The following is a 24,048-nucleotide window of genomic DNA, read 5'->3' as shown; positions in this document are numbered from 1 at the left end:
AATAAGCCTGGCATAATGGATAGAGCACAGGCCTGGAAGTCAGAAGTTCGTGGGTTCTAATCCTGGCTCCACTTGTTTACTGTGTAACCTTGGGCAAGTCACTTTACTTTTCTGAGCCTCAGTTACCTCATTTGTAAAAAGGGGAATAAGGTTATGGGCCCTATGTGGGACAGAGACCGTGTCCAATCCACATTGCTTGTATCTACCCCAGTGCTTAGTACAGTGCCTGGCACACAGGAAGTGTTCAACAAGTGCCACAATTATTATTTTTAATAAATACTATAGTTATTACTACCATGTACAGTGCTTGGCTCATAATACTTAACATATACCACAATTATGACACTAGTATTATTATTATTATCATCATCACCATTATTATCATTATTATTATTTTGCAGACACAAACAGAATAGGTAGATCTAGGCTCTGCCCATTTGGTCTGTGGGAGCGATTCCTGCTGATCCTGCTTTTCTGCCTGCCGTAGTTGCAGAATTTCACAGCATTGAATTCCTCTCGGCAGAGTCCCTCCCACCGACTGAAACATCCATAGACCATAGTCCCAGGGGATGGCATCTGAAACATGCTTATGCTGGGAAAATAGAACAGCTTCAGTGTAGGACAAGTTGTGGTAATAGTATTTATTAAGCTCCGGGAAAGAGTGCACAAGTGCAGATGAGACACAGACCCTGTCCCTCGATGGGCTCACACAATATGAATCTAAGTCGGGGACGATATCAGAGACAGACACATCGGGAGCAATAGAATAATAAACCAGTAAAACAACAAAAAAGACGAGGGCAAATATACAGTTCACAGAATAGAAACAAAAGTCAGTAGGGTGCTTTAGCTAAAGGAGCAGAATTTCAGGCTCCTTTTGATGCAGAGTCCACAGCATACCCATAGCCTCAGGATGGCTACCGTAGCCCCTAGTTTAACTGAGTTTACACGACGCCTTGTGCTGCAGATGTTCTCGTTCCCACTGGGTAGTGGGAAGCAGGATGGAATGGGGTCTCCTTGATGATGTGGAGGGAAGCCAGGGAGGCAGCACAATGGGTGTACAGCATGTTTGCAGGGAGGAGAGACAGTGGAGGGGGACTGAGAACACGCAGGGTGATGCAGGGCTGCGGTAATGGTATGTTTCACTCGCCTTGGTGGAGAGAAGTCGAGATAATTTAGTAGTACTCATTGCGGCGGTTACAGGGACCCCGGATCGTGGGGAGAGAAGGCAGCATAGAGGAAGAATTCTGCACAATAGAGTACCAAACAGTGTTGTTGTTGAATGACCATTGCCTCAGTTATGGTAGTGTCTTAAGGGGAAATGCTAATGCTGATCATAATGACGAGGGGCTTCTCTTCAGAGAACCAGCCCTTGGACAGTCCACCTTTCTTGTTCTTTCCACAGCAGTAAAGTGGGTTTTCAGAATGGGCTACTTTAGAGGCAAGGCAGAGGAATGGTGAGAATTGCAGGCAAAGAGCTTGTGGAAGTTTAATAGCTTTCCCCCAAACAAACCACTTCCAACAGCACTTTGAGGGGAGTTGGGAGAAGGGCTGAGGAATGAAGTCTCCCATTTTTGTTTTTTCTTCCTCCATCCCCACCCCTGATAAATTGCTCATGTGGCGGACTGCAGGGGCAGGCCTGGAAAGTGAGGAATAGGAAGCTTGAGCAGCTGAGGGAGGGAGGAAATTCTGCCCCGAATGTTCAGTCCCCACCCACCACTCACTGCACTCCCCTCCACCTCCAAGGTTGCTGGCAATGGGGACGGAGCGGGCAGAGCTGCTCTCAGTTGCATCGCCAGGCTTTATGCCACAGCCTGGAGTCCTGTTTCATATACTTGCCCAAATAATGATGAATTGTTGTTCCTGACTATTGTTTCTGTTTAATGTAGTGACTGGGACTCATACTGAAACACCCATTGTTTGTTATTTAACTTAGGGAGAATCAGAGCCTAGGAGTGCAGAAGACCAGCCCCGCCGATACAATGAGCTCTGGTAAGTCCTTTTGATGGTCCTATTTACCTTCTCCAGCAGATCTGCAGAGCAGGGCAAGGGTACCTGCATTACTCACAATATTCTGAAGCACTCAGCAAGGGAATTAACAAGAGCAATCAGATGGCTTACAAGTACTAGAGCCCCCAGTGAGAAATTCCTTCCCTTCATCCTAGCGGGTTAATTGATCCACCCATGCTCTTGACTCCCGTTGATAGATCATTGTTGGTGAGAGGAGTAAAACACAAATGCCAGTTACTTTAAGAATGCAATCTAAGGGAAATAGACAAGTATATGACCCTGATGCCCCAAAAAGCAAGAATGATTTTTGACTTGGGGTAAATAGCATCCAGATAATACGTTTTCAGTTGCATCACTTGAAAAGCACCATTCTCTTTGGCATCTGGCCCGATCAATTACGGTTTTGATTGAAGGGACAGCAAGATTCTATGAAATGTCAAGCAAAGAAAGTTAAATGGTTCTAACATTGAACAATGTTGCTGAACTGAAATCTGACTATCCACTAAATGAATATGTGCATCTGAAAATGTGCAGGTTGGTTTGTAGTACTTGAGACGATGAACGTTAGTTCAGTTTTATCCAACTGCTAAATCAAAAACCGACTTTTCTACCAATCCATTAAGCATTTGTGTCCACCTCATGCGGCCTGAAATCCAGCATGTGCTGGAGAATTTACAGTCAATCAATCATTGGAATTTATTGAGCACTTACTGGTGCAGAGCACTGCACTAAGCACTTGGGAGAGTCCAATAGAATAGATAATAATAATAATGTTGATATTTGTTAAGCTCTTACTATGTGCCGAGCATTGTTCTAAGCGCTGGGTGGTCATGATACTTCCCTTCAAGGATCTTACAATCTAGTCCATCACCAAAACCTGCCAGTCTCACTTTCACAACATCACCAAGATCTGCCCTTTCCTCTCCATCCAAACCTCTACCACATTAGTACAATCCCTCATCCTATCAGCCTCCTTTCTGATCTCCCAACCTACTGTTTCTCCCCATTTCAGTCTATACTTCACTCTGCTGCCCAGATTATCTTCCTACAGAAGCATTTTGGGCATGTTGCACACCCCCCTCCCCTCAAAAATCTCCAGTGGTTTCCTATCAACTTCCGAATCAAACAAAAACTCCTCATTATTGGCTTCAAAGCTCTCCATCACCTTGACCCTTTATACCTCACTTCCCTTCTCTCCTTCTATATCCCAGCCCACACATCCCGCTCCTCTGGTGCTAACCTTCTCACTGCCTCAATCTCGTCTGTCCCGCCATCCACCCCTGGCCCACGTCCTACCTCTGGCCTGGAATGCCCTACCTCCTCAAATCCACCAATCACTCTTCCCCCCCTTCAAAGCCCTACTGAAGACTCATCTCTTCCAAGAGGCTTTCCCAAACTAAGCCCCCTTTTTCCTCAGTTTCCCCTCCCACATCACCTCAACTGGCTCCCTTTGCTCTCCCCCCTCCCCAAAGCACTAATGTGTTTGTGTATATATATATATATGTTTATAATTGTATTTATATTCATTACTGCTTGTTTTGATGTGTAAGATCTATAATTCTATTTATATTGATGCCTGTATACTTGTTTTGATGTCAGTCTGTCTTCCCCCTCTCTAGACTGTAAGCCCAGTGTGGGCAGGGATTGTCACTCTATATTGCTGAATTGTACTTTCCAAGCGCTTGATACAATGCCCTGCACACAGTAAATGCCCAATAAATACGATTCAATGGTATATGGATATGGAAGGGCTTGGATCAGCATCGCAGCAGTTTGGAGAAGAGGAAGAGGAGGATTCTAGAGATGTTGTGAAGGTAGAACCAACAGCATTTGTTGACAGACTGAATATATGGGATGAATGAGAGAGATGAAGGTAATGTCAAAGTTACGGGCTTGTGAAGACTGTGAGCTCGTTATGGACAGGGAATGCATCTCTTATTGTATTGTACTCTCCCAACCACTTAGTGCAGTGCTTCGCACACAGTAAGAACTCAATAAATACAATTAAATGGATGAATGGATACAGTAATGGGGAGGATAGGATTTGGGTGGGAAGATGAGTTTGTGAGTTTTATTTTGGACATGTTAAGTTTGAGGTGTAGACTGGACATCCAAATTCAAAGAGATTTTGAAGGCAAAAGGAAAATATGACACTGCAGATGAGGAGATACGTTAGGGCTGGAGAGGTAGATTTGGGAATCATCCACATTGAGATGATGATTAAGGCCAGGGAAGCAAATGAATTCTCCAGAGGGGTGGACTTAGATGAAGAAGGGGATCGAGAACTGGGACTTGAGGGATTCCCACAACAGGTTGGAGGAAGAGGAGTAGCCCGCAGAAGACACAGAGCAAGAACAGCCAGAAAGATAGGAGAACTAGGAGAGGACAGTGTCAGTGATCTGGATTTCCTAACTCCCATTCCCCTCCTCTTTCTACTGAGCCACACTGCCTCCCAGTGACACAACCTTGACAAGGAAGTTCCTTGATTCTCATTCAGAGTCCTTGTGGAATGTGTCTGTTATATTATACTGTACTCTCCCAACTGCTCAGTACAGTGCTCTGCACACAGTATGTGCTCAATAAATAGGATCAATCGATTAATTTGATTAAGATCGGAAGTGATTGGCATGATTGGGTGGATTTGATGACAGCTTCTCTGAAGGCAGGCGGCACCAGATGAGGATGGTGGGTTCCCATCTTGCTGCCTTCCGTTTCTCAAAAATGGATGGGTCTCAGAGCTTGCCAAAGAGTCCTGCGGATTGGGAAAGAGTAAGCACTAGCCCTCCATGTCAGGAGCCCATAATCAGCCTCTGGGATGGTGGGGAAGTGTTGGATCAGGTGAGTGTTGAGTTTCAGGTCCCTGGACCTGGAATAACCAGCCCTGAATTGACACAGAACTTGCCCAGGGTCACCCTGTGTGATCCCAAAAGCCGGAGAAGCCACCCTGCCTGAGATTCTTCTGCAGCCCCAATTGATTCCTGTGAACCAGCCAGGATTAACTAGCTCCACCTGTGCTGGGAGAGGACACACCAGCCAACATAAGCCTCACTGAACCCGCTGTTTTACCCATCCACTGTCTTCATCAATCAATGGAATTTATTGAGCGCTTACTTTTACAGAGCACTGTACTGAGCACTCTCTTCTACTTGTCTCAACACATGGTCTCCAGCCCTCTGTAGGTCACCTCTCACTGTGTCTTGAACTGGACTTTCCTGCCTCAGACCACTGGTTCACTCCCATCCTCCTGCCTAGTTCCTAAAAGTAGACTAAAGCTCTCCCCATTTTCAAAACCCTTTCTTCAGAAATTCTGTCTCCGGGAGGCTTGCTCCTATTAAGTTTTCCTCTCTTCAAATCATATCCTCCCCACCATCATCTCAACACTTTTGTGCTCACATCCTTTCATAACACTTCAGTACAGGACAGTGTGGCGTAGTGGATAGAGCATGGGCCTGGGAGTCAGAAGGTCATGGGTTCTAATACCAGCTGTGTCACTTGCCTCAGTAATGTCATCTGTAAAATAAGCATTAAGACTAGGAGCCCCATGTGGGACAGGGACTGTGTCAAACCAATTTACCTTTTATCAACCCCTGGGTTTAGATAAAGTAAGCGCTTAGTAAATACCATAATTATTATTATTACTTTTAGAGCACTTGTCCTTTGTAAATTGATTTAGATTAGTCTCTTCTGTTTAATCGTAAATTCCTTGAGGGCACAGTTGGATGTCTCCTACATCTGTTGTACTCTCCCAAGTGCTTATTCCATTGCTCTGCACCAAGTAGGTACTCAACAAATTCTATCGATTGGGAAATCTCACCTCCGCCAAACTAATTCTCTTCCCCTCTTCAAAACCCTACTTAAAGCTCACCTCCTCCAAGAGGCCTTCCCAGACTGAGCTCCCCTTTTCCCTCTGTTCCCTCTACCCCCCCTTCACCTCTCTGCAGCTAAACCCTCTTCTCCCCCCTTTCCCTCTGCTCCTCCCCCTCTCCCATCCCGTTCCCTCAGCACCGTACTCATCCGCTCAACTGTATATATTTTCATTACCCTATTTATTTTGTTAATGAGATGTACATCACCTTGATTCTATTTATTTGCTATTGTTTTAATGAGATGTTCTTCCCCTTGATTCTATTTATCGCTATTGTTCTTGTCTCTCTGTCTCCCCCGATTAGACTGTAAGCCCGTCAAAGGGCACAGACTGTCTCTGTTACCGATTTGTACATTCCAAGCGCTTAGTACAGTGCTCTGCACATAGTAAGCGCTCAATAAATACTATTGAATGAATGAATGAAACCAATCTGAGCTTACTACTAATCACACCAGGTGACCACCTCCTCAAGGCTTCTCTTTATTTCTTCCAGAGTGTGAAGAAGATGGAATTTCTAAAACAGTGGTGAATGGCCTGACATCAAGCAGTAATGGGCAAGAAAAAGGTGGGTCCAGTGATGTGGATGTAAACTCTGTGCAGTTTTCAGAAGGGTTATGTGGAACGTCAGTTTGAGAAACTGCTCCCATCTGCTGGAGGAAGCAGTTCTGCGCTAGTAGATGGAGAGTCAGAAGACCGGGTAACCATCGTTGCCTATCTGTGGCCATCGCTAAGGGACATCCCAACCCCTCTGTGGGCCACTTCTAGAAGAATAAAATAAAAAATAGTGATCTACACTGGGGCAGCACCATCTCCACTTCATCTCTGGTGCAGGGAGATTGAGGTTCTCCCTCTGCCTTCTTATCAGCAAGGAAATGTTGTTGCTGTGCGTTAGAAGGAGTATATCAAGCATCCGTCATAGACTGCCCCAAGCCTTTATGCAAGTGACAGAATTGTTGAGACTGTAAGCCCATCCTCTAGACTGTAAGCTTGTTGTGTGTCAGATCGTACCCTCCCAAGCTCTGCACTCAGTAAGGGCTCAGTAAATATGATCGAATGAATCTTAGTCCTGTCTGAGTTCTAGGCTCATCCCCAGCACACCCAAGCTTGGTCTCCTTTGGACTACGTGTGTGGTCTGGACCGAGCTGAGCACGGCTGGGCCGTGCCAATCTGTCCTCCTTGTGTCGGAGGAAACCACAGCTTTTCAAATCCTGGATTTCCCCTGAGGTCCCAAATTGGTATCAGACTCACTGCTTTCTAAGCAGACATCTGTATTCTCCAACACTGGAAAAAAAATTATTTTAACCTAGCTGGAGAGATTTTTGAATCTGCCTGTACAGGATGATTGAATCCAGAGTGGAAAAAACCAAGATGAAAGATGGCTCTACTGGTGTACTGCAAGTAAGGATTGTTCCAGCTGAGAGAACAAAGCGGGGCCTAACCCAAGCCCCTCTGGACTACCTCCTCAACTCGGCAGGAACTTTCTACCACAGAAATATCTGTGCTTTACTCTTAGGCAAAAGGCCTCTGAGCTAGTTTTTAAATTGGGCTCATCCTCAAAAATATCTGCACCTTTAGATAACTTCTGGCTATTTCTCCACCTCTGTCCTAGAAACGGGTGAGCAAACTGCATGCCAGGGAGCCGCCATTTTAAATGTTCTCTTGAGTGTCTTGGTAACAAGTCATCATTTCTTCTTCCCGCCATTTATTTTTAAAGGTATCTGTTAAGCACTACTATGTGCCAGGCACTGTACTAAACTCTGAGATAAATACACGCTAATCAGGTTGAACACTGTTCATGTACCATTGGTGGCTCCGTTTTAATCTCCATTTTATGGATGAGGTAACTGAAGCACAGAGAAGTGAGGCAAGTTGCCCAAGGTTGCACAGGCTCATGCTGTTTCCACTAGGTCATGCAGCTTCTTCCCTCTACCTTCTGATGAAGCAAGCAGCAATGACTCGTAACCAGGGTCCACAAAAGGCTGAGGGGGGTGCACTACCATTCCCTGGGGGCTCCACAACAACTGTGGGGATTCTGGGCATGTGCTTCCCAAAAGCCCCCAATGACCAAATGTCCAGGAAGCCTTTAGCCTGGTAAAGAGACCTTTACGATAAATGCCAGTGTGTGAGATATAGAGGAGTTGACTGGGAGGTAGGGTGAGAAAGAGGTAAGAAAGGTCAGCTTGGTGCAGGCTTGGGCATGCTAGGAATGTGTAGTGCTTCCATTTCATCCAGGATCCTCAGAGCTACAACCTTGAACCATGGCAGGGAAAGCTTGACTTCTTTTCTTGCAGGCTCTCTGGAAAGGATGAGATTGGCGGTACTCGATCACATTGGAAGGTTATGCCCCTCTGCCTCCATCCTCTCTTGCCCCAGGAGTCTGATCAGATTCTGGGATTTGGGAATCACATCATCTCCCCTCTCCCTTCAACCCTTGCCCCACAGGTTGCCCCACAGGTTGTGGGAAATTCATCCTGATGCTTCTTCCCCAGAGGCGTCTTCACTTCTCTGTGCCTCAGTTACCAATACAATACAATCTCTATACAATGGAGATTAAGTCTATGAGCCCCTTTGCAGGACATATGGACTGTGTGCAACCTGATCAACTTGTGTCTACCCTAGCACTTAGTACAGTTCCTAGCACTTAGTAAATGCTTAACAAATACCATTAAAACAAAGCAAACAAACAAAAAGATGTCCCTTGCCAGGATTTGGGAAGCTTGGACTTGGGATTGTCCAGTCACTTAGATGACAACTGGGGGCAAGAGCACTGGATCTAGACTGTAAACTCCTTGTGGACAAGGAATGTCTACCAACTCTGTTTTAGTGTACACTCCCAAGAACTTAGTACAGCATTCTGCACACAGTAAAAGTTCACTGAATATGATTGATCTACATCCCATCAGAGGATGAGAATTTGAGATGCACGGTCATTGTGTGTTTTGTTTAAAAAATACTCTTACTGTGTTTTGATGAAAGTTTTAGGACAGGACAGCTGGCTGAGCCCCACAAAAAGTTACTGCCTGAAATTTTTACAACCAGTTTTTTTCTTTTGAGAATGTTTTGTCATGTTTTGATAGCTGAGCCATAATCAATACAGAAAGAAGAGCACTGCAGAATTGGTACACCCCTTAAAATAGCACATTATTTTTAATTTTTACATCACTGCTCTCCAAATTGTTTCCTGTGTATGCAACTTCCTCCTATTGTCACTGCTGATTTTTCCCAAGTCCATGCATGTTTCCCAAATGTTCTTCCTTCTGGTTGCTCCATGTGTACTTTTGTGTTTTCAGCAACTGATGACCCTTTATATGCACGCTCTATTTCTGCTGTTAAAATAATCCCTCTGAAGAAAGTGAAAAGTCCTGGCCTAGTGCTGCCTACAGGTATCTCTCAGTGTCTTTGCTGCTTCTTCATCCCCTGCTAAAATACTCCCATAGGTTGATCTCCGGTACATTTCTTGCATGTTTGAGGCAATTTTTCCATCTATTTGCTAGTCTTCATTAATCCTTCAATCCACTTCTCTTCTTTTGCTCTCCCTACCAATGATACTATGAAAGAGAGAGAAAGAGTGTGCGTGTGTGCGTGCCTGCCTATCAGTGGTTTTCAAGAACTATAAAACACCAAATGCACAGGGCAAATAGCATCCTTCCCCCAACCCTGGGTGGCTGGTGGTTGCAGGAACTCCTGCACCACTATGGACTCTGCGTGGAGTAGACTGGAACTAGTGATGACCCAGGGATGGGCCAGTTGGTCCTCTATGGATCACTTTCAGGAGTGGACAGTCACTAGAGGTGGAGGGATACGGTGGTGGCTATCGGGACATTTACCAAAGTAGCCATCCTCATAATCGGCCCCCAAGGGTGCCCTTCCCACCTGGACTGAGGTTGGAGTGCCCGGTAAGTGACCCACATTTCTTTATTTTCAGGCGTGAGCGAGTGCTTGAGCAGCTTGGATTTTTGCCTAAACTAACACTGTTGTGATGAACCTCTTAGAGTAATCCAAATCTTTCTTAGAGAAATCCAAATCTACTTCCTGTTCAGAAGACCTATACAGCAGGCATTAACAGCATTTGCTTCTTAAGATCCAACTCCTTCACTTGAATTTGGAAGTGGAGTAGTTCTGGCTGTCGAAATGTTCATGTAGCCAAATAATTGCTGACAGTGACAGCAGGATGGGAATTGGATGAGCTTCTTTTCTCTGGCCTGGGAAATGGAAGGGGGCAAAGGAAAGGAAACAGAAGCAGCATGACCTAGTGGAAAGAGGACAGACCTGGATTCTAATCCCGCCTCTGCCACTTAACTGCTTGTGTCCTCTGCTGCTTGACATTTCAAATAGAAAAGAAGGGTTAAGGTGGGAACTGGGACTGTGAACACACTGAAAATATTGAGTCCAGTTCAGCTCAATACACACTGGGTGGCCTAGCCACACCAATAGAACAAAAACCTCTCTAAACAGAATCAAATGACCAACCACATATCTTAAACCTTTATCTGTGTCAGAGATCCATACAGAGGATGATAAATTTTTCAAAGAATTCGGACATCAATCTTGTAGCACCTTATTTTGGAATCCTTCTTATCTGAACTTTTAAAAGTCTGTAAGGTAGCTGTGTCTGTTTTACATCTGGATGAAAATAAACAGATCGAATTTCACATCCAGGTTCAGTACCAGGTCACTGTTTAGAAGGAGGTGTTCTTTGTTCCTCTGGAGGGCTATTTCTGGCTATTGTCTTGAAATAACATTAAATTTGGGAGTGTTACAACCTTTAATCTGATGCTCTTTCTTCACAGGACAGACAGCTTACTGTTTAGTCTTGTCAAGAACCTCAACTGGCTGATGCAAAGAAATTCTAGCACCTTACACCCTAGTTTACAAACATTTTGCTTGATTAAATGAAGTATGAGCTGGAAGAGAGAGCACTGATCACCAACCCAAACTTGATTTTATTAAACAAATTATCCCATTTACATTCTGAAGCAGCCATCTCTCCCCACAGGCTTACCACTTTTGTCCCACACCCACCCATATATAGTATTGGAAATCTCTGAGAATTTGCTCTATCTAACAAAGCTACTTTTCATTGTCTGAAGAATAATTTACTGAGATATCATGTCCAAATAATTCCCAATATTCAACTGTCTTTACTAGTTAATTAGCCTGGTATCTGTTTAGTCAGAATGACTTGTTTCAAATTTTCTCCTTTGGGACGTCTTTTTTTCAGACATGGACCCAACTAAAATCTGCACTGGGAAAGGAGCGGTGACCCTTCGGGCAACTTCAGCCTACCGAGAACCCCAAAGCACCAGTCCTTTGATCCCTCAGGAATCTTTGCCCACAGAAAGTAAGTTGGCTGCACCCATCCCCTGAAAGGAAGTCAGGTTTCATTTGAACTCATAATGCCTACAACCTTCCTGCAACAATTTCTCCAGTTGGAAATTCACAGCTAAGATACAAGGGTACTACAATAGCTCAATTTCAAAATCTTAGTGCAACTTAATTCTAAGGTGTGCCACCTGATCAATAAGTGCTGGAGATAGGAGGGAAAGTAAATTGCTGCAAAACGTGAATTATATTTCCATCCGTTCTCTGACACAAATTTTATTGCTATCAGTAGGATTTTATTGATGAAAGGATTTAAATCTGCTGGACTCATCTTCCAAAGCAAAAACAGAGCAGGGTTCTGTTCATTGATGTTCCTCATTAGAAATAGGTCTCAGAATGTTGAAATGATATGTAATATTGTGGGTTATTCAAATGAATCTCTGTCACTCAATGATATTTATTGTGCGCTTACTGTGTGCTAAGCACAGATGGGAGAGAACAATATGGAAGAGATGATATGTTCCCTGCCCACAAGAAGATTTTAGTCTAGAGAGGAAGTCAGACATTAAAATAAATGGGAGAATATAGGCATATATCCATAAGTGGTGTTGGTCGGGTGTGAATAACAAGTGCTTAAGGGATACAGATCCAAGTACATGAAAGACAAAAAAGGGTGGGAAGAGGTGATCAAATAATGATGGTTCTAAGGTAGCTGCTTAGTTTCCTCCGTGATTATTTAATTGACAGAGTCCAAGTCGTATATATAAAATATACAGTGAAATGAGGGAGTGAGAACTATACACTAAATTGGTTCAGTACATTATAGCAGAAATGCCAGCGGAGGTTTCAACAGACACACGGACGGACAAGGATTAAGTTGGTATGAATGAACTAGGTAGTCACTGTTAAATTAAAGTAAAAAGTTACCTAACCTCACCTTACCTGTGCAGAAATCATCAGTTTCCAGCTCATGTATCTCAGTAGGAAGATTTGCCCGAGTTCATCTTACTGGAAGGGGTTTTTACCTGTATTTTCAATGGTTGATAAGCTATCTCGTTGTCAACTGCCAGTTCTCATGCAACAGGCATACGGATTCTCTTCCCCGCCCCCCACCCAAGTGACAGGGTTGGCAGAAGCGAAGAGAAGACCTTAGCTGGGAAAATCCATTCTACTGCCAACAGGCCTTAGACATCTTGAGCAAGAGGGTGAGTGGGTAGTTCCACGGCTCCGTTACTGGATTTTTCCTGGAGAATGCTTTTCTCTTTTTTCAATTGGGAGACATCCATTTCCCTTATTTGATTTTATTGTGTGTGTTTTTTCTTAGCTAGAATCTAGCCCTGGAAGAATATTTTGCAGCTGTCTGTGGCAGCGACTTCTTGGCAAACAGTACACTTCCTTAACTGAAAACATTCTTGGTTGGGTAATTCAGTCATCATTTTGTCAGCCTCTGGCCTGTTGCACAGCTCCTGACAACAAACTTTGAAGATTAGTGCTCATCTAATCTGTCCATTACCTAAGTTTGTCTTGTCTATGTTGTCTACAACTACACTGTAAACTCCTAGTGGATAGGAAGCATGTCTCAATCAAAAATGTGTACATTGCAGTTCTTTAGGCTTAATAACCATTGAATAATTTGATGACTATTGATAATGAAGGAATATCTTATCAGTATTTAGTTGAGGTCAATGCAGTGGTTATAAAACCATCAAATCTTCCAAAAAGGGAACTCCCGAAGCTCACAAGTACTAACCTTGAATGCCATAATTATTCCATCTTTATTTATCTCTTCACTGCAGCTCTTGACAATTGGAAGTTTTCCAAATGACTGTACTGTTGCAAATGGTTCATTCGCTCACATGAGAAGAGTCATTGACAGGCCAGAAATTTGATTTGAGATAAATGAGCCCCAAAGATAAAAGTTTTAGCCAGATACCTGAGAACCAGTGAGGATTTTCACATGTGTCCAAAAGTCCAAGATTCCCCCTGGTTAGACTGTTGAGTGTTTCTGACTGGTGTGCTACAGTCTTTGTTTGATTCTCCAAGGCCCCAATGAAGATGTCTTACTACACACACAGAGTGCTCATCTTTGAGAACAAACTGAGAAATCTGAAGACACTGAAGCCAAAAAACTGTCAACCATTTTCCAACAAAAGGAGATTGAAAGCGTTCTTCCTAATTAGGGCAGATGCTAGCTGTCCAGGGCCCCTGGCTCATCAAATAGTTCTACCACCAGGTTCAGATTTCTAAAGGCGGGATGGTGTGTTTGGTTTAAGGACTAGACCTCTTTGCCAGTGCTGAAAATCCACTCCTTAAAGTTGCAGTCCTCTCATTTGATGGAGCCCAAGACCTTATACTTTGGAGGATGATGTGGGAGGAGAGTGGTTTCGTCTTTGAGTCCCTTCCTGACAGCTGGGCCTATTTGGATTGCTAATTTTTCCCACCCTTAAAAATGGCAGTCTTCACAGCAAAATAGATGAAAGGACAATCGCGGAATCTATGGGCACTTTACAAAGACTTGTATATAAATTTCTTGAGAGTCCCAAAGCTTGCTGGGCATTTTGTGTTCAACTTCTTTGTGGATGATGGAATGGAAGGCTGCTGCTCTATGAAAAAGCCCTTGTAAGGGAAAGATGTGTGATGGAAAGAGGGATTAATGGGACTCTGAGAGCATCTTCGACATGTGGTACAAGAAAGTGAGTCAGCTGCATTCTGGGAACACTAGAAAAAAAGCCGTGTCACCAGGACAACCGTTGTCTTCATCCATCATCATCAGAGCCATCAGTTCTCACGGTGTTACGTTGAGCTGGTGAAGATGGATAATTAGAAGCTGGGTTTGGCAGGATTTGGAATTGGCGGTGTGATGGCGATGACTCCTCCCTCTTCCTCCCTTCCCCCCTCCTTCCCTCCCCCTCGCCATTTAGGCCACAGAGAGTGGGAAAAGTCAGTGCAGAGGGAGCAACAGAAAAGTCAGCAAGTAGCACCAGGAGCGTATCTCAGAATGGAGGCGGCAGGATAGGAATTGGCCTGCGACATCACTGGGCTGAACCACTACACACCAGAGATTCCAAAGAGCCCAGGGAAAGGAGGGGCAGGAGAAGCTGGGGTGAGTTGGTGGAGGGCAGGGTGGAAATGAAAGGCAAGTTTGCCTAGGATGAAAGTTTTACATTTGGTTCATGCCAACTGTTGTAGGGGAGCACTGAAGAGGAAGAGTAGGAGAAGTGGCAGTATCTGATTGGAAAGAGACGTGAGGGAGTAGGACTACAGTTGTAGTTTCTAATAAAAATGGTTCAAACCCCCCAACTAGACTATTGTGTTAGCTAAAAAGGGGGTGGAGTGGGGGTGACCAGAAGAGGGGATAGGGTGGAGTTAGGTGCACAGGCTGCAGAGAAACTGGGGTAGGTCACTTTGGGAAGCTAACCCTAAGGCTATCTTAATGGGAGAAACAAAAGCCCATTTGAAAATATAGTAACAAGTTGGATTTGGCTAATGTTTGGCTCTGTCTGACCATCTTGACCTAAGAAAAAAGGGTTTAGCTATGTTCACGCATATCTGTTGAGCTAACACAATAGTGCTAATTAGGGTAACTATTTTTTCTAGGGTTTAATAGTGAGGCTGTGAATTTGCAGCAATGTCTGGTATTTACATCTTGAGTCATGACTTGGGAGCGGGATGTTCTGCCGCCTGGCTGCCTGTGAAATAAGAATGTCAAGGAACAATTGTTTCTTCATCCCTCTGAATGTAAGCCTTGTGTTTTCAAAGGTCAGAAACTCTGAGGGCATCGTGGCTAGAGTTAGTCCCCATGGAAATGAGACCTGACTGAAGGCATTTTTATCTGAAATCTAGACACTGAATTCGCTTCCATCCTTTGCAGTCCATATTTGCTTCTTTTAAGTGTAACTTTTAATTCTTTGCCCTTTTCTATTCTTGCTTCACTGCTCTCTGTGGCACACATAGGTCTGGAGTCAGACAATCTCCAAGCAGGTATGGCTTCTCTTGAATTATGTCTTTTGGAACGTTCCTTCAGGGACAGTGGAAAAGCCTAACAAACTGCAGGAATGCTCAGTGATCCCGAATCCTTTTTCATCTCCTAGATGAGTGGCGGCTCTCCTCTGGCGATGCTAATGGAAACGCTCAGCCCTCTTCGCTGGCTGCTAAAGGCTACCGAAGTGTGCGACCCAACTTGCCCTCTGACAGCAAGTCTCAGGTAGGCCTGTGTCAGAGGGATGGTGGGAGTGGGTGGCTGAATGACGGGAGGACGGGGAGGGAAGTGGCCATTCTTGTTTTCGGTCGTGTTCCTTCATGGTTGCCTGTAGCCGAGAGGTGAACGGGCCCTGTGCCAAAGTCTTGGACCAGAGCCAGAATGGGTTTCTAGAAAAGCAGATGGAAAAAAAGTGTGTGTGGTTGTGTGTCCAATCAAAATATACACTTGGTTGTTGATATGTTGCTTCTCCTAATGTTTCCGTGTTCGATGCTCTTAGAAAAGTGTTGTTCTCCATGGGAGATGTTACTCTGCGTTCACCTTCTTAGCTTCTGGAAAATGAAACGTGAGCTTTTATTTTGCTCCCTTTTCCTTTTTTCTACCCACGTGGCAATCAGTTTTGGAGATATCCAAATTTGCACATCACCTGAGTGGATGGCATCATCTTGCAGGGCCCCCATCTGGACGCAGGACTGGGCAGCATGTCATTATTCACCAGGTTTTGTGTAGCCGGGAGAGTGACCTCTGCTTCCTATTTGAAACCCACGTGGTGCTGATCTTGAGCCTGTTTGTGGCTAGTCTTGAAGTTTCCAAAGCAGATGCGGTACTCTAATCAATCGATGGTATTTACTATGCACTTAAAGTGTGCAGAGAACTATACTAAGAACTAGGGAGAGTACAATACCTTAATCCCTTCCTTCTCTTCAGTGTTTGATTTTGATCTAAGGTGGGGAAGGAATTCAATGTCACCTTTTCCCCAAAAAACAGGAAGTGTTTTCCATCTGTCGTCTTGTCTTACTTTCACATATTGATTAAATTAACTATTACTAGATCACGTTAATTTCCTCAGTTCAGTCTTGCTAGATAAAATGAGATGGTCTTATTCATTCATTCATCCAATCGTATTTATTAAGCGCTTACTGTGTGCAGAGCACTGTACTAAGCGCTGTCATCTTGTCTTACTTTCACATATTGATTAAATTAACTATTACTAGATCACGTTAATTTCCTCAGTTCAGTCTTGCTAGATAAAATGAGATGGTCTTATTCATTCATTCGTTCAATCGTATTTATTGAGCACCTACTGTGTGCAGAACACTGTACCAAGTGCTTGAAATGTACAATTCGGCAACAGATAGAGACAATCCCTGTCCAACATTGGGCTCATATTCCCGTTTTTGTGGTTCAGCGAGGTTATGTGATTTGCCCAAGAGGGCAGATGGCCAGAGCAGCTTTTTTACCCAGACCTCTACAGTCTAACCCAACAGATTTTTTTTATTCCTCACCAAAAGTCAGCGTCCCAGATAATCGCACGCACCTAAGAGACCCTCTAGAGACAACAACTCTTTGAAATTTTACTGGGAATCTCTGATTTTGTGGAGAACCTGGGTTGTGAGCGGAATCTCTCATGTCCTTCGCTCGGCGGCATCATCTTCAAAGTGAAGGACGACGACTCTACAGATTAGAAATAAGGCAACCTGCGTCCCACCGAGGCCATGTGGGGGCACTCTTTGCTCTAATATGCACGGATAGACTGAAGGTTTTGTTTTATCAATCTAAATGCTTCTGAAATCAGCAGACCAGTCTGCTTCTTGCGGGAGGCCCTTTGTAATTTAAAGTTTTTCAGGCTGCCAGTTTCAAGAGGGATTTTTTTTTAATGGTATTTGATAAGCACTAACTATGTATCAGGCACTCTACCAAGCACTGGAGAAGATACAAGTTAATCAGGTTGGACACTATCCATATCCCTCATGAGGCCCACAGTCTTAATCTCTATTCACAGATGAGGTAACTGAGGCACAGAGAAGCAACGTGACTTGCACAAAGTCACACAGCAGTCAAGTAGCGAAGCCAGGTCCTCCGACTTCAAGGCCCTTGATTCGGGGGAGCAGCGTGGCTCAGTGGAAAGAGCCCGGGCTGGGAGTCAGAGGTCATGGGTTCAAATCCCGGCTCTGCCACTTGTCAGCTGTGTGACTGTGGGCAACTCACTTTACTTCTCTGTGCCTCATTTCCCTCATCTGTAAAATGGGGATTAAGACTGTGAGCCTCACGTGGGACAACCTGATTACCCTGTATCTACCCCAGCGCTTAGAACAGTGCTCTGCACATAGTAAGTGCTTAACAAATACCAACATTATCATTATTGTTATTATTAGTATCCAGTAGGCAATGCTGGTTCCCATGATTGACGGGTGCTTATTTCCAAAGGATTGATTTAGAAGGTTCTGAGAGATTTTCCATCTCATATGATGTCACCGTCCATCCTCGGACATCACCCGGCTCTCCTCTAACCCAGGAGTTGCATTCTTGAAGAAACCCACATTAGGAAAACTCTCGTTGTAGTCCTCTCCATTGAGTTGCCCCACAACGGTTTCTTCCAACACCACTTCATTCTGGACCCAGGCAGGCTTGGAATATCAGATGGAAGTTGCCTTCATGTTCTAACCCAAATGAATAATGAGAAAAGAGGTAAAGGGTTCTGGCAGAACTAAGCATATGCATTTGTCTCCATCAGTTCACCTCAACATAATTCTAGTTATCCAAAAAACATCTTTCTTCCCCCATTTTTTGCTCCCATATTAATCAATCAGTTATATTCATTGAGCACTTACTGTGTGCAGAGTACTGTCCTAAGCGCTTGGGAGAGTACAATTCAGCAGAGTTGGTAGATTTTTTTTAATGGCATTTAAGTGTTTACTATATGTTGGGCACTGTACTGAGCTCTGAGATGGATACAAGCAAATCCTGTGGGACACAGTCCTTGTCCCACATGGGGCTCACAGTTTCTTGCCCACAAGGAGCTAACAGTCTAGAAGAAGTTTCCCATTAGAAATGGAATGGAATTGCAAGGTTCAGGAAGATGGGAAAGTGGAGGTGTTCTGTGGGGCCAGTGCCCCTCCGACAACATGGAAGCTGGTTGGGGCTGATTGGTCAGTGACCAAAAGCCATAAAGTGGGCTTCAATTAGTATCTTCCTGGTTCGCAGCATTTGAATATCTGAGCCTGCTGAACTGTTGATTCATACACTCAATCATATTTATTGAGCGCTTACTGTGTGCAAAGCAGTGTACTAAGCACTTGGAAAGTACAATTCAGCAACATAGAAGGGGAGGAACTGGCTGGCTCACCCAGCCTGGCCCTTCCCCGCACTAGTCTATTTGAAACCTTAAAGCTCCGTGAAAAGTTTGGCGTCTGAATTAGGAGTAGCATTAGACCCACCCCTTTCTAGTTTTCATTGCTCTACGCTTTCTTTGTGATGCTGGAGATCACAATCCCAGCATTTTTTTTTGTTGGTATTTGTTAAGCGCTTACTATGTGCAGAGCACTGTTCTAAGCGCTGGGGTAGACACAGGGGAATCAGGTTGTCCCACATGGGGCTCACAGTCTTAGTCCCCCTTTTACAGATGAGGTAACTGAGGCACAGAGAAGTTAAGTGACTTGCCCACAGTCACACAGCTGACAAGTGGCAGAGCTGGGATTCGAACTCATGACCTCTGACTCCAAAGCCCATGCTCTTTCCACTGAGCCTTGCACCCAGTCACTTCCCCTGGCTCTGAATTTCCTCTCTAGGAATGATTCCTTCTTCTAGACTACGACTTGTGAAGAGAGGGCATTTGTCAAACCTTTGAGTTCTACTTGGTGGACTTTTAGTTATAATTTTAGAATATAGTTATAGAATGTGTTGGTAAGATGTAAACATGTATTGGCAGGAACTAAGGATTTCTAACTTTTTTAAGTACAAATGAATTTTTCTTCAGCCACCTTTCATTTATGTCACCTCTGACATGTTGGGCCTCAAAGTTTATGAAATGGAGGAGTAGCAATTGTGGGTTTTTTTTAATGACCGGGGAAAAGAGATGTGCAGAGAAAATGCTTGCTGCCTCCTGTCACGTTCTTGGCCCTCGAAACAAGTTGCCCTGGCAGATTTTCAGGGGGTCTCTGGTTGCCACAGACCCCTGAACATCCATTTGTCAGTGGCTTAGCCGGTGCTTGGCTCTGGGTCCCGTTCTGATCTGTGACTCATCTCGTGTGAATGTGGAGAAGAGGCGATGCCTGGGTGCCGGAGGATTTTAGCAACTGGGATGAGCCGTGGGAGAACGGAGATTCGGAAAAGAGGGGTCACATGACATTGGTTTGGAAGATGTTGTAGATTTATATAGTTTTTTTCTTGACAACATGGCAAAAAAACCCAAAAATGAAAAGCTAGTGACTGCTAATAATCATCCTCATTCTTTCCATTTTTCCCTCTTTTCCCCTCTCTCCCTTTGCCTTCTTGGCGGGGATTCTATAGCTAAAGCCTCACTTTCCCCCACACCCCCATCACCCCCAAAAGGGAAGCTTTGCATGGCAGCCCCCCACTGAACTTAGGATGACCCACTTGTCAGCAGGGCCCTCAAAGGACTGTGTGTACCTGAACTCACCCAAGCCATATGTCTCACAGCGTACTCCTAGCCCACCGGTTTCCTCCTCACCCTCAGTGACCACCCTCACTTGGACACCAGCCTTTTCAGCCTGCCACCGGGTGGTCGGGGCACCTTCTAAAGACACACTGCATGCTGCCCAATTGCCTCCCGGTCGCAGCTCCCTGCTCCCCGACGCCTCGTGCCGACGCCAGAGCTGCTTGGAGTCCGCTAGGGAGGATTCTTGCGGTAACGCCGGCACGGATCCCCACCCTGAGAAGGGAGGGAAGAAAAAGGTCAGCAGCTTATATGTCGCTTGTCTGTCTAATAACACTTGCCCAGCTGCGTCTGGAAACTCCCATAGCCTTTCACCGGGCCAACCCACAAACACCCCCTCAGATGACAAGGTCATCCAAGCACGAGCTCCAGCCACAACCTCTTACTCGGCTCACCCCGGAACATCACTTCCTGCTCCTCCTCCTCCTCCTCCTCTCCCTCCCCGGCCATTCTTTAACATTGTTCTCAGTAATGATGCAATTAGCCGTGGAGAAAGGACTCCTTCTGGGACTCGATCTGCATCCCCGGAAGTAGTGCGACCACCTGGGATAGGTTCCCGGATTTCCTCTGGCACTGGGAATCCGATGAGAACTGAACCTTATCCTTCGCCGCAGTGGTATCCAGCCAAGGCAAGGGAATTGGAATGTTCGTGGTGCTTCCCCATCTTTATTTACTGACGCAAGCAGCCTTCTAACTTGTCTCCCGTGTTCACTAATCCCACCCGTCCCCATTCCCTAATTCTCTGCCATTTGGACTTTGACATCACCTCCCCGTGAGACGGCGGCACAAGGTTTTTGTGAATGTGTGGGCATAAATGTGAGTCGTCCGGGCTAGCATTTGGATGACGTGTGAGGCAATCCTGTATTAGGGAGCTGTGAAAGATGTACTTGCTGTCTCAGTTTGAGCTGTTTAAATTCACTAGATACTTATTTTGAAACGGGTGAGTCTATCGATCATTCTTTCCCTCCCTCTAACGAAGAGTTAAAGGAAAGCAAAAATAGATGGATGGAAAGTAACTTGGATGGAGTTTCTTCTGTGTCATGGAGTATTTAGGATGCCAGTAAAAGTCACTGCTTGTTCTGGCTGTCTCATGCACTCTGCGGAAAGAGCAACCAATAAAATATTTGTTTGAGCATGTCATTTCTTGTCACTTCACAACTGTACAAGTATGGAATTCCCTCTTCCCTCCTTTCCCCATATCTCCCTTTTCCTCTCCCTCCTTCCCTCCTTCCCTTTTCCCCTCCCTCTCTCTCCCCCTTCTCTTTCTCTCCCCCTTCTCTTTCTCTCCCCCTTCTCTTTCTCTCCTCCTTCTCTCTCTCCCTCTTCTTTTTCTCTCCCCCTTCTCTTTCTCATTCCTCTCTCTTCTCTCCCCCTTCCCCCCATCTTTGCATAATGACCCCCTTCCCCCCTTATTTCCCACAGGACGCCACTTCCTCCAATCCAGCTCAGCCTGAGATTATAGTAGTCCCACTCCACCCGTTGGTCATTACAGACAGAGGGCACGACAGCACTTCCAGCACACCACCACCACCTCTGGTGCCTCTTGGCCAAGTTTCTACATTCCCAGAGACTGTCTCTCCTGGCTCACCTTTGACCTTGCCAACACTAGATGATTTCATTCCCCCTCATCTGCAGAGGAGGCCCCACCATAACCACCCAGCCACTCCATCTGGCTCATTTTCCCCCGTTAGCCAGACATCACCATCATTTTCACCACCACCTCCATTGGTTCCTCCAGTCCCAGAGACCCTGCACAGAGTCTTGGAGCCTGAACTCACTGGAGCTGTTTCACGTACAGTAAGCGTGCTGAAATCCCCTCCTACCAAGCTCTCTCCTAAACCCGTTGTCCCAGAGTATGCTTGTTCCTTCGGTTTTCCGCGTTCTGAAGAAAGAACATTGGCTCTCACCCTGTTGGCAGGATGACTACCGAACCCTGTTTGTGACTTACTAGAGTGCATGCCCCTCGTGTGTACTGAATTCAAAACTCTGTGGGAGTCGATCAGCTCCTTAAGTTTCTCTGTTGTTTTCTGTCCTTGTCGAGTTAAGCTACCCACAGGCTTTTAACCTGTGTTTACGGAAGAGCATCTAAAATGGAAAAAAAAAACCCAACTTTGATTTCCTGTCAGATGAAAGCGTCTGCTTGTATTTTGACTAGCTACACACTTGAAAGTTTGCCGTGTGATGGTGATGTGTAAGTAAAAATGAAAAGATAGCAAGACTGAGGAAGTGAAAAAGTAAACTTGGGGCTGCCAGTCCAGTCGGCGGGACCCATCTGCTCATCAGAGATGAGATTTTATTGCTATGTTTCTCAGCCAGGTGCAACTGCCCCAGGGACTCCTGTCAGGGCGAGGGAAGCAGCCTGGCATAGTGGATAGCGCACAGGCCTGGGAGTCAGAAGGTCTTGAGTTCTAATCCCAGTTCTGCCACTTGCCTGCTGTGTGACCTTAGACAAGTCACTTCACTTCTCCGTGCCTCAGTTACCTCATCTGTAAAATGGAGAATAAGACTGTGAGCCCTATGCGGGGCAGGGACTGCATCCAACCCGATTTGCTTGTATCTACCTCAGTGCTTTGTACGGTACCTGGCATTTACCAAATACCATAATTATTATTATAATTATTATGGTTGTGCAAGAAGCACAGACTCGCAATTTTTTTTTTCTGAAATGATCAGATTGGACACAGTCCCTGCCCATCACAGGGTTCACAATCTCAATTCCCATTTTACAAATGAAGTAACTGAGGCACAGAGAAGCAAAGTGGCTTGCCCAAGGTCACACAGCAAGCATGTTGGGGAGCCAGGATTAGAATCCAGGATCTTCTGACTCCCAGGCCCATGCTCTATCCACTAGGCCACGCTGCTATTCTGAACAGGGAGGACATTCTGAACATTTGGCCAAAGGCAAAATGACAGAAGCCATGCAGAGATAGCTCTTCACCCTGAAGGGAGCAGACCCTGTTCAGTTGGGTATCAGATTCTCATTGCTTCGGATGCATTTTGGGAAAGTATTGTTTTTTATGGTATTTAAGTGCTTATTGTGTGTCAAACACTGTTTTAGGACCCGGGGTAGATACGAGTTCATTAGGTTGGACACAGTCCCTGACCCACATAGGGCTCACATTCGAAGTAGAAAGGAGAACAGGAAGGATGAGAATTCTAGAAGATCGGCTGTATGCCATAGCCCCAGAGGGGACCTGAGAAGCAGCGTAGCCTAGTGGATAGAACATGGGCCTGGGAGCCAGAAGGTCATGGGTTCTAATCCTAGCTCTGCCCCTCATTTGCTGGGTGACCTTGGGTATTTCACTTAACTTCTCTGTGCTTCAGTTACCCCATCTGTAAAATGGGGATTAAGACTGTGAGCCCGATGTGGGAAAGGGACTGTGACCAACCCGATTTGCTTCTATTTCCTCCCCCGCGGTGCTTAGTACAGTCCCTGGCACATAGTAAGTGCTTAACAAATACCACAGTCATTATTATTATTTTTATTATTACCGGAGAACACGAAGGGAGAAGGGAATGCAGGCCCTTCAGTTTCGATCCTTTGCTATCAAGGTGCCTCTGGGGGAAGCCAGGCTGAATGTTTAAATTCCATATCAGTGTGTGTACCTCAGAACTATTTTAGCCTTTGCCCTGGAACCAGTTACCGTTTCAGAGTGCACAGTTCAGGGGCAGAACAGATTTTTACAGCACTTGGGAGAAGCTGACAGATCACTCTTAGAGACTCTCACTCAGTTTGGACTGGAGGCACATTTTCTCACATGATAATGATTAAAGGAATTGAAAATAAGTCTAGTGAGGAGAAAATTAAAGGAAGTGGGGGCATATGGTGTGGAGAAGACCCTAGCTATCTCTTCTCCAAACAATTTTTTAGGATTAAAAAATATATTCAAGATGTCTGTATTCAAATACAAATGGGCTGAAATTTCTAAAGCTTCACACACTTGTTTTAATTTTCATTTTTATATTGCACATACAAAATCCCTATCACATATATTTCTATGGTAATATCAGCACTTGAAAATGATGCTAATTGTTAAATGCAAGCCAGATATAGCAACTGTTGGCCAGTGTAGCGATGTTAAGGTGTTGGACTCCAGCATCAGTCCGGAACTCAGCAACATCTCCATCCTGTTTTGAGGAGGAAGCAAAAAAAATGATGAAATTCACCCGAGCGAGAGGCAAAAACTGACTTAGGAG

At 45.0% G+C, this 24,048-nt stretch overlaps 1 protein-coding gene across 39 annotated transcripts in view; it reads left to right on the top strand.

The window, feature by feature from the left end:
- Positions 1-24,048, top strand: part of SORBS1 (sorbin and SH3 domain containing 1) — a 257,482-nt gene that overhangs the window by 158,017 nt on the left and 75,417 nt on the right. For 14 of the 39 annotated variants that reach the window (XM_029061064.2, XM_029061063.2, XM_039911582.1 and 11 more), the window contains exons 2-7: positions 1,937-1,992; positions 6,369-6,440; positions 9,166-9,258; positions 11,097-11,216; positions 15,152-15,178; positions 15,289-15,401. In XM_029061064.2, the coding sequence (XP_028916897.1) occupies positions 1,937-1,992; positions 6,369-6,440; positions 9,166-9,258; positions 11,097-11,216; positions 15,152-15,178; positions 15,289-15,401 (481 nt within the window). The other 25 variants (XM_039911589.1, XM_039911588.1, XM_029061071.2 and 22 more) reach the window with 5 other exon arrangements.

The sequence above is a fragment of the Ornithorhynchus anatinus genome, chromosome 3, assembly GCF_004115215.2.
Source record: "Ornithorhynchus anatinus isolate Pmale09 chromosome 3, mOrnAna1.pri.v4, whole genome shotgun sequence".
Classification (NCBI taxonomy): Eukaryota; Metazoa; Chordata; class Mammalia; order Monotremata; family Ornithorhynchidae; genus Ornithorhynchus; species Ornithorhynchus anatinus.
This window is presented reverse-complemented; position numbering and strand designations above follow the sequence as displayed.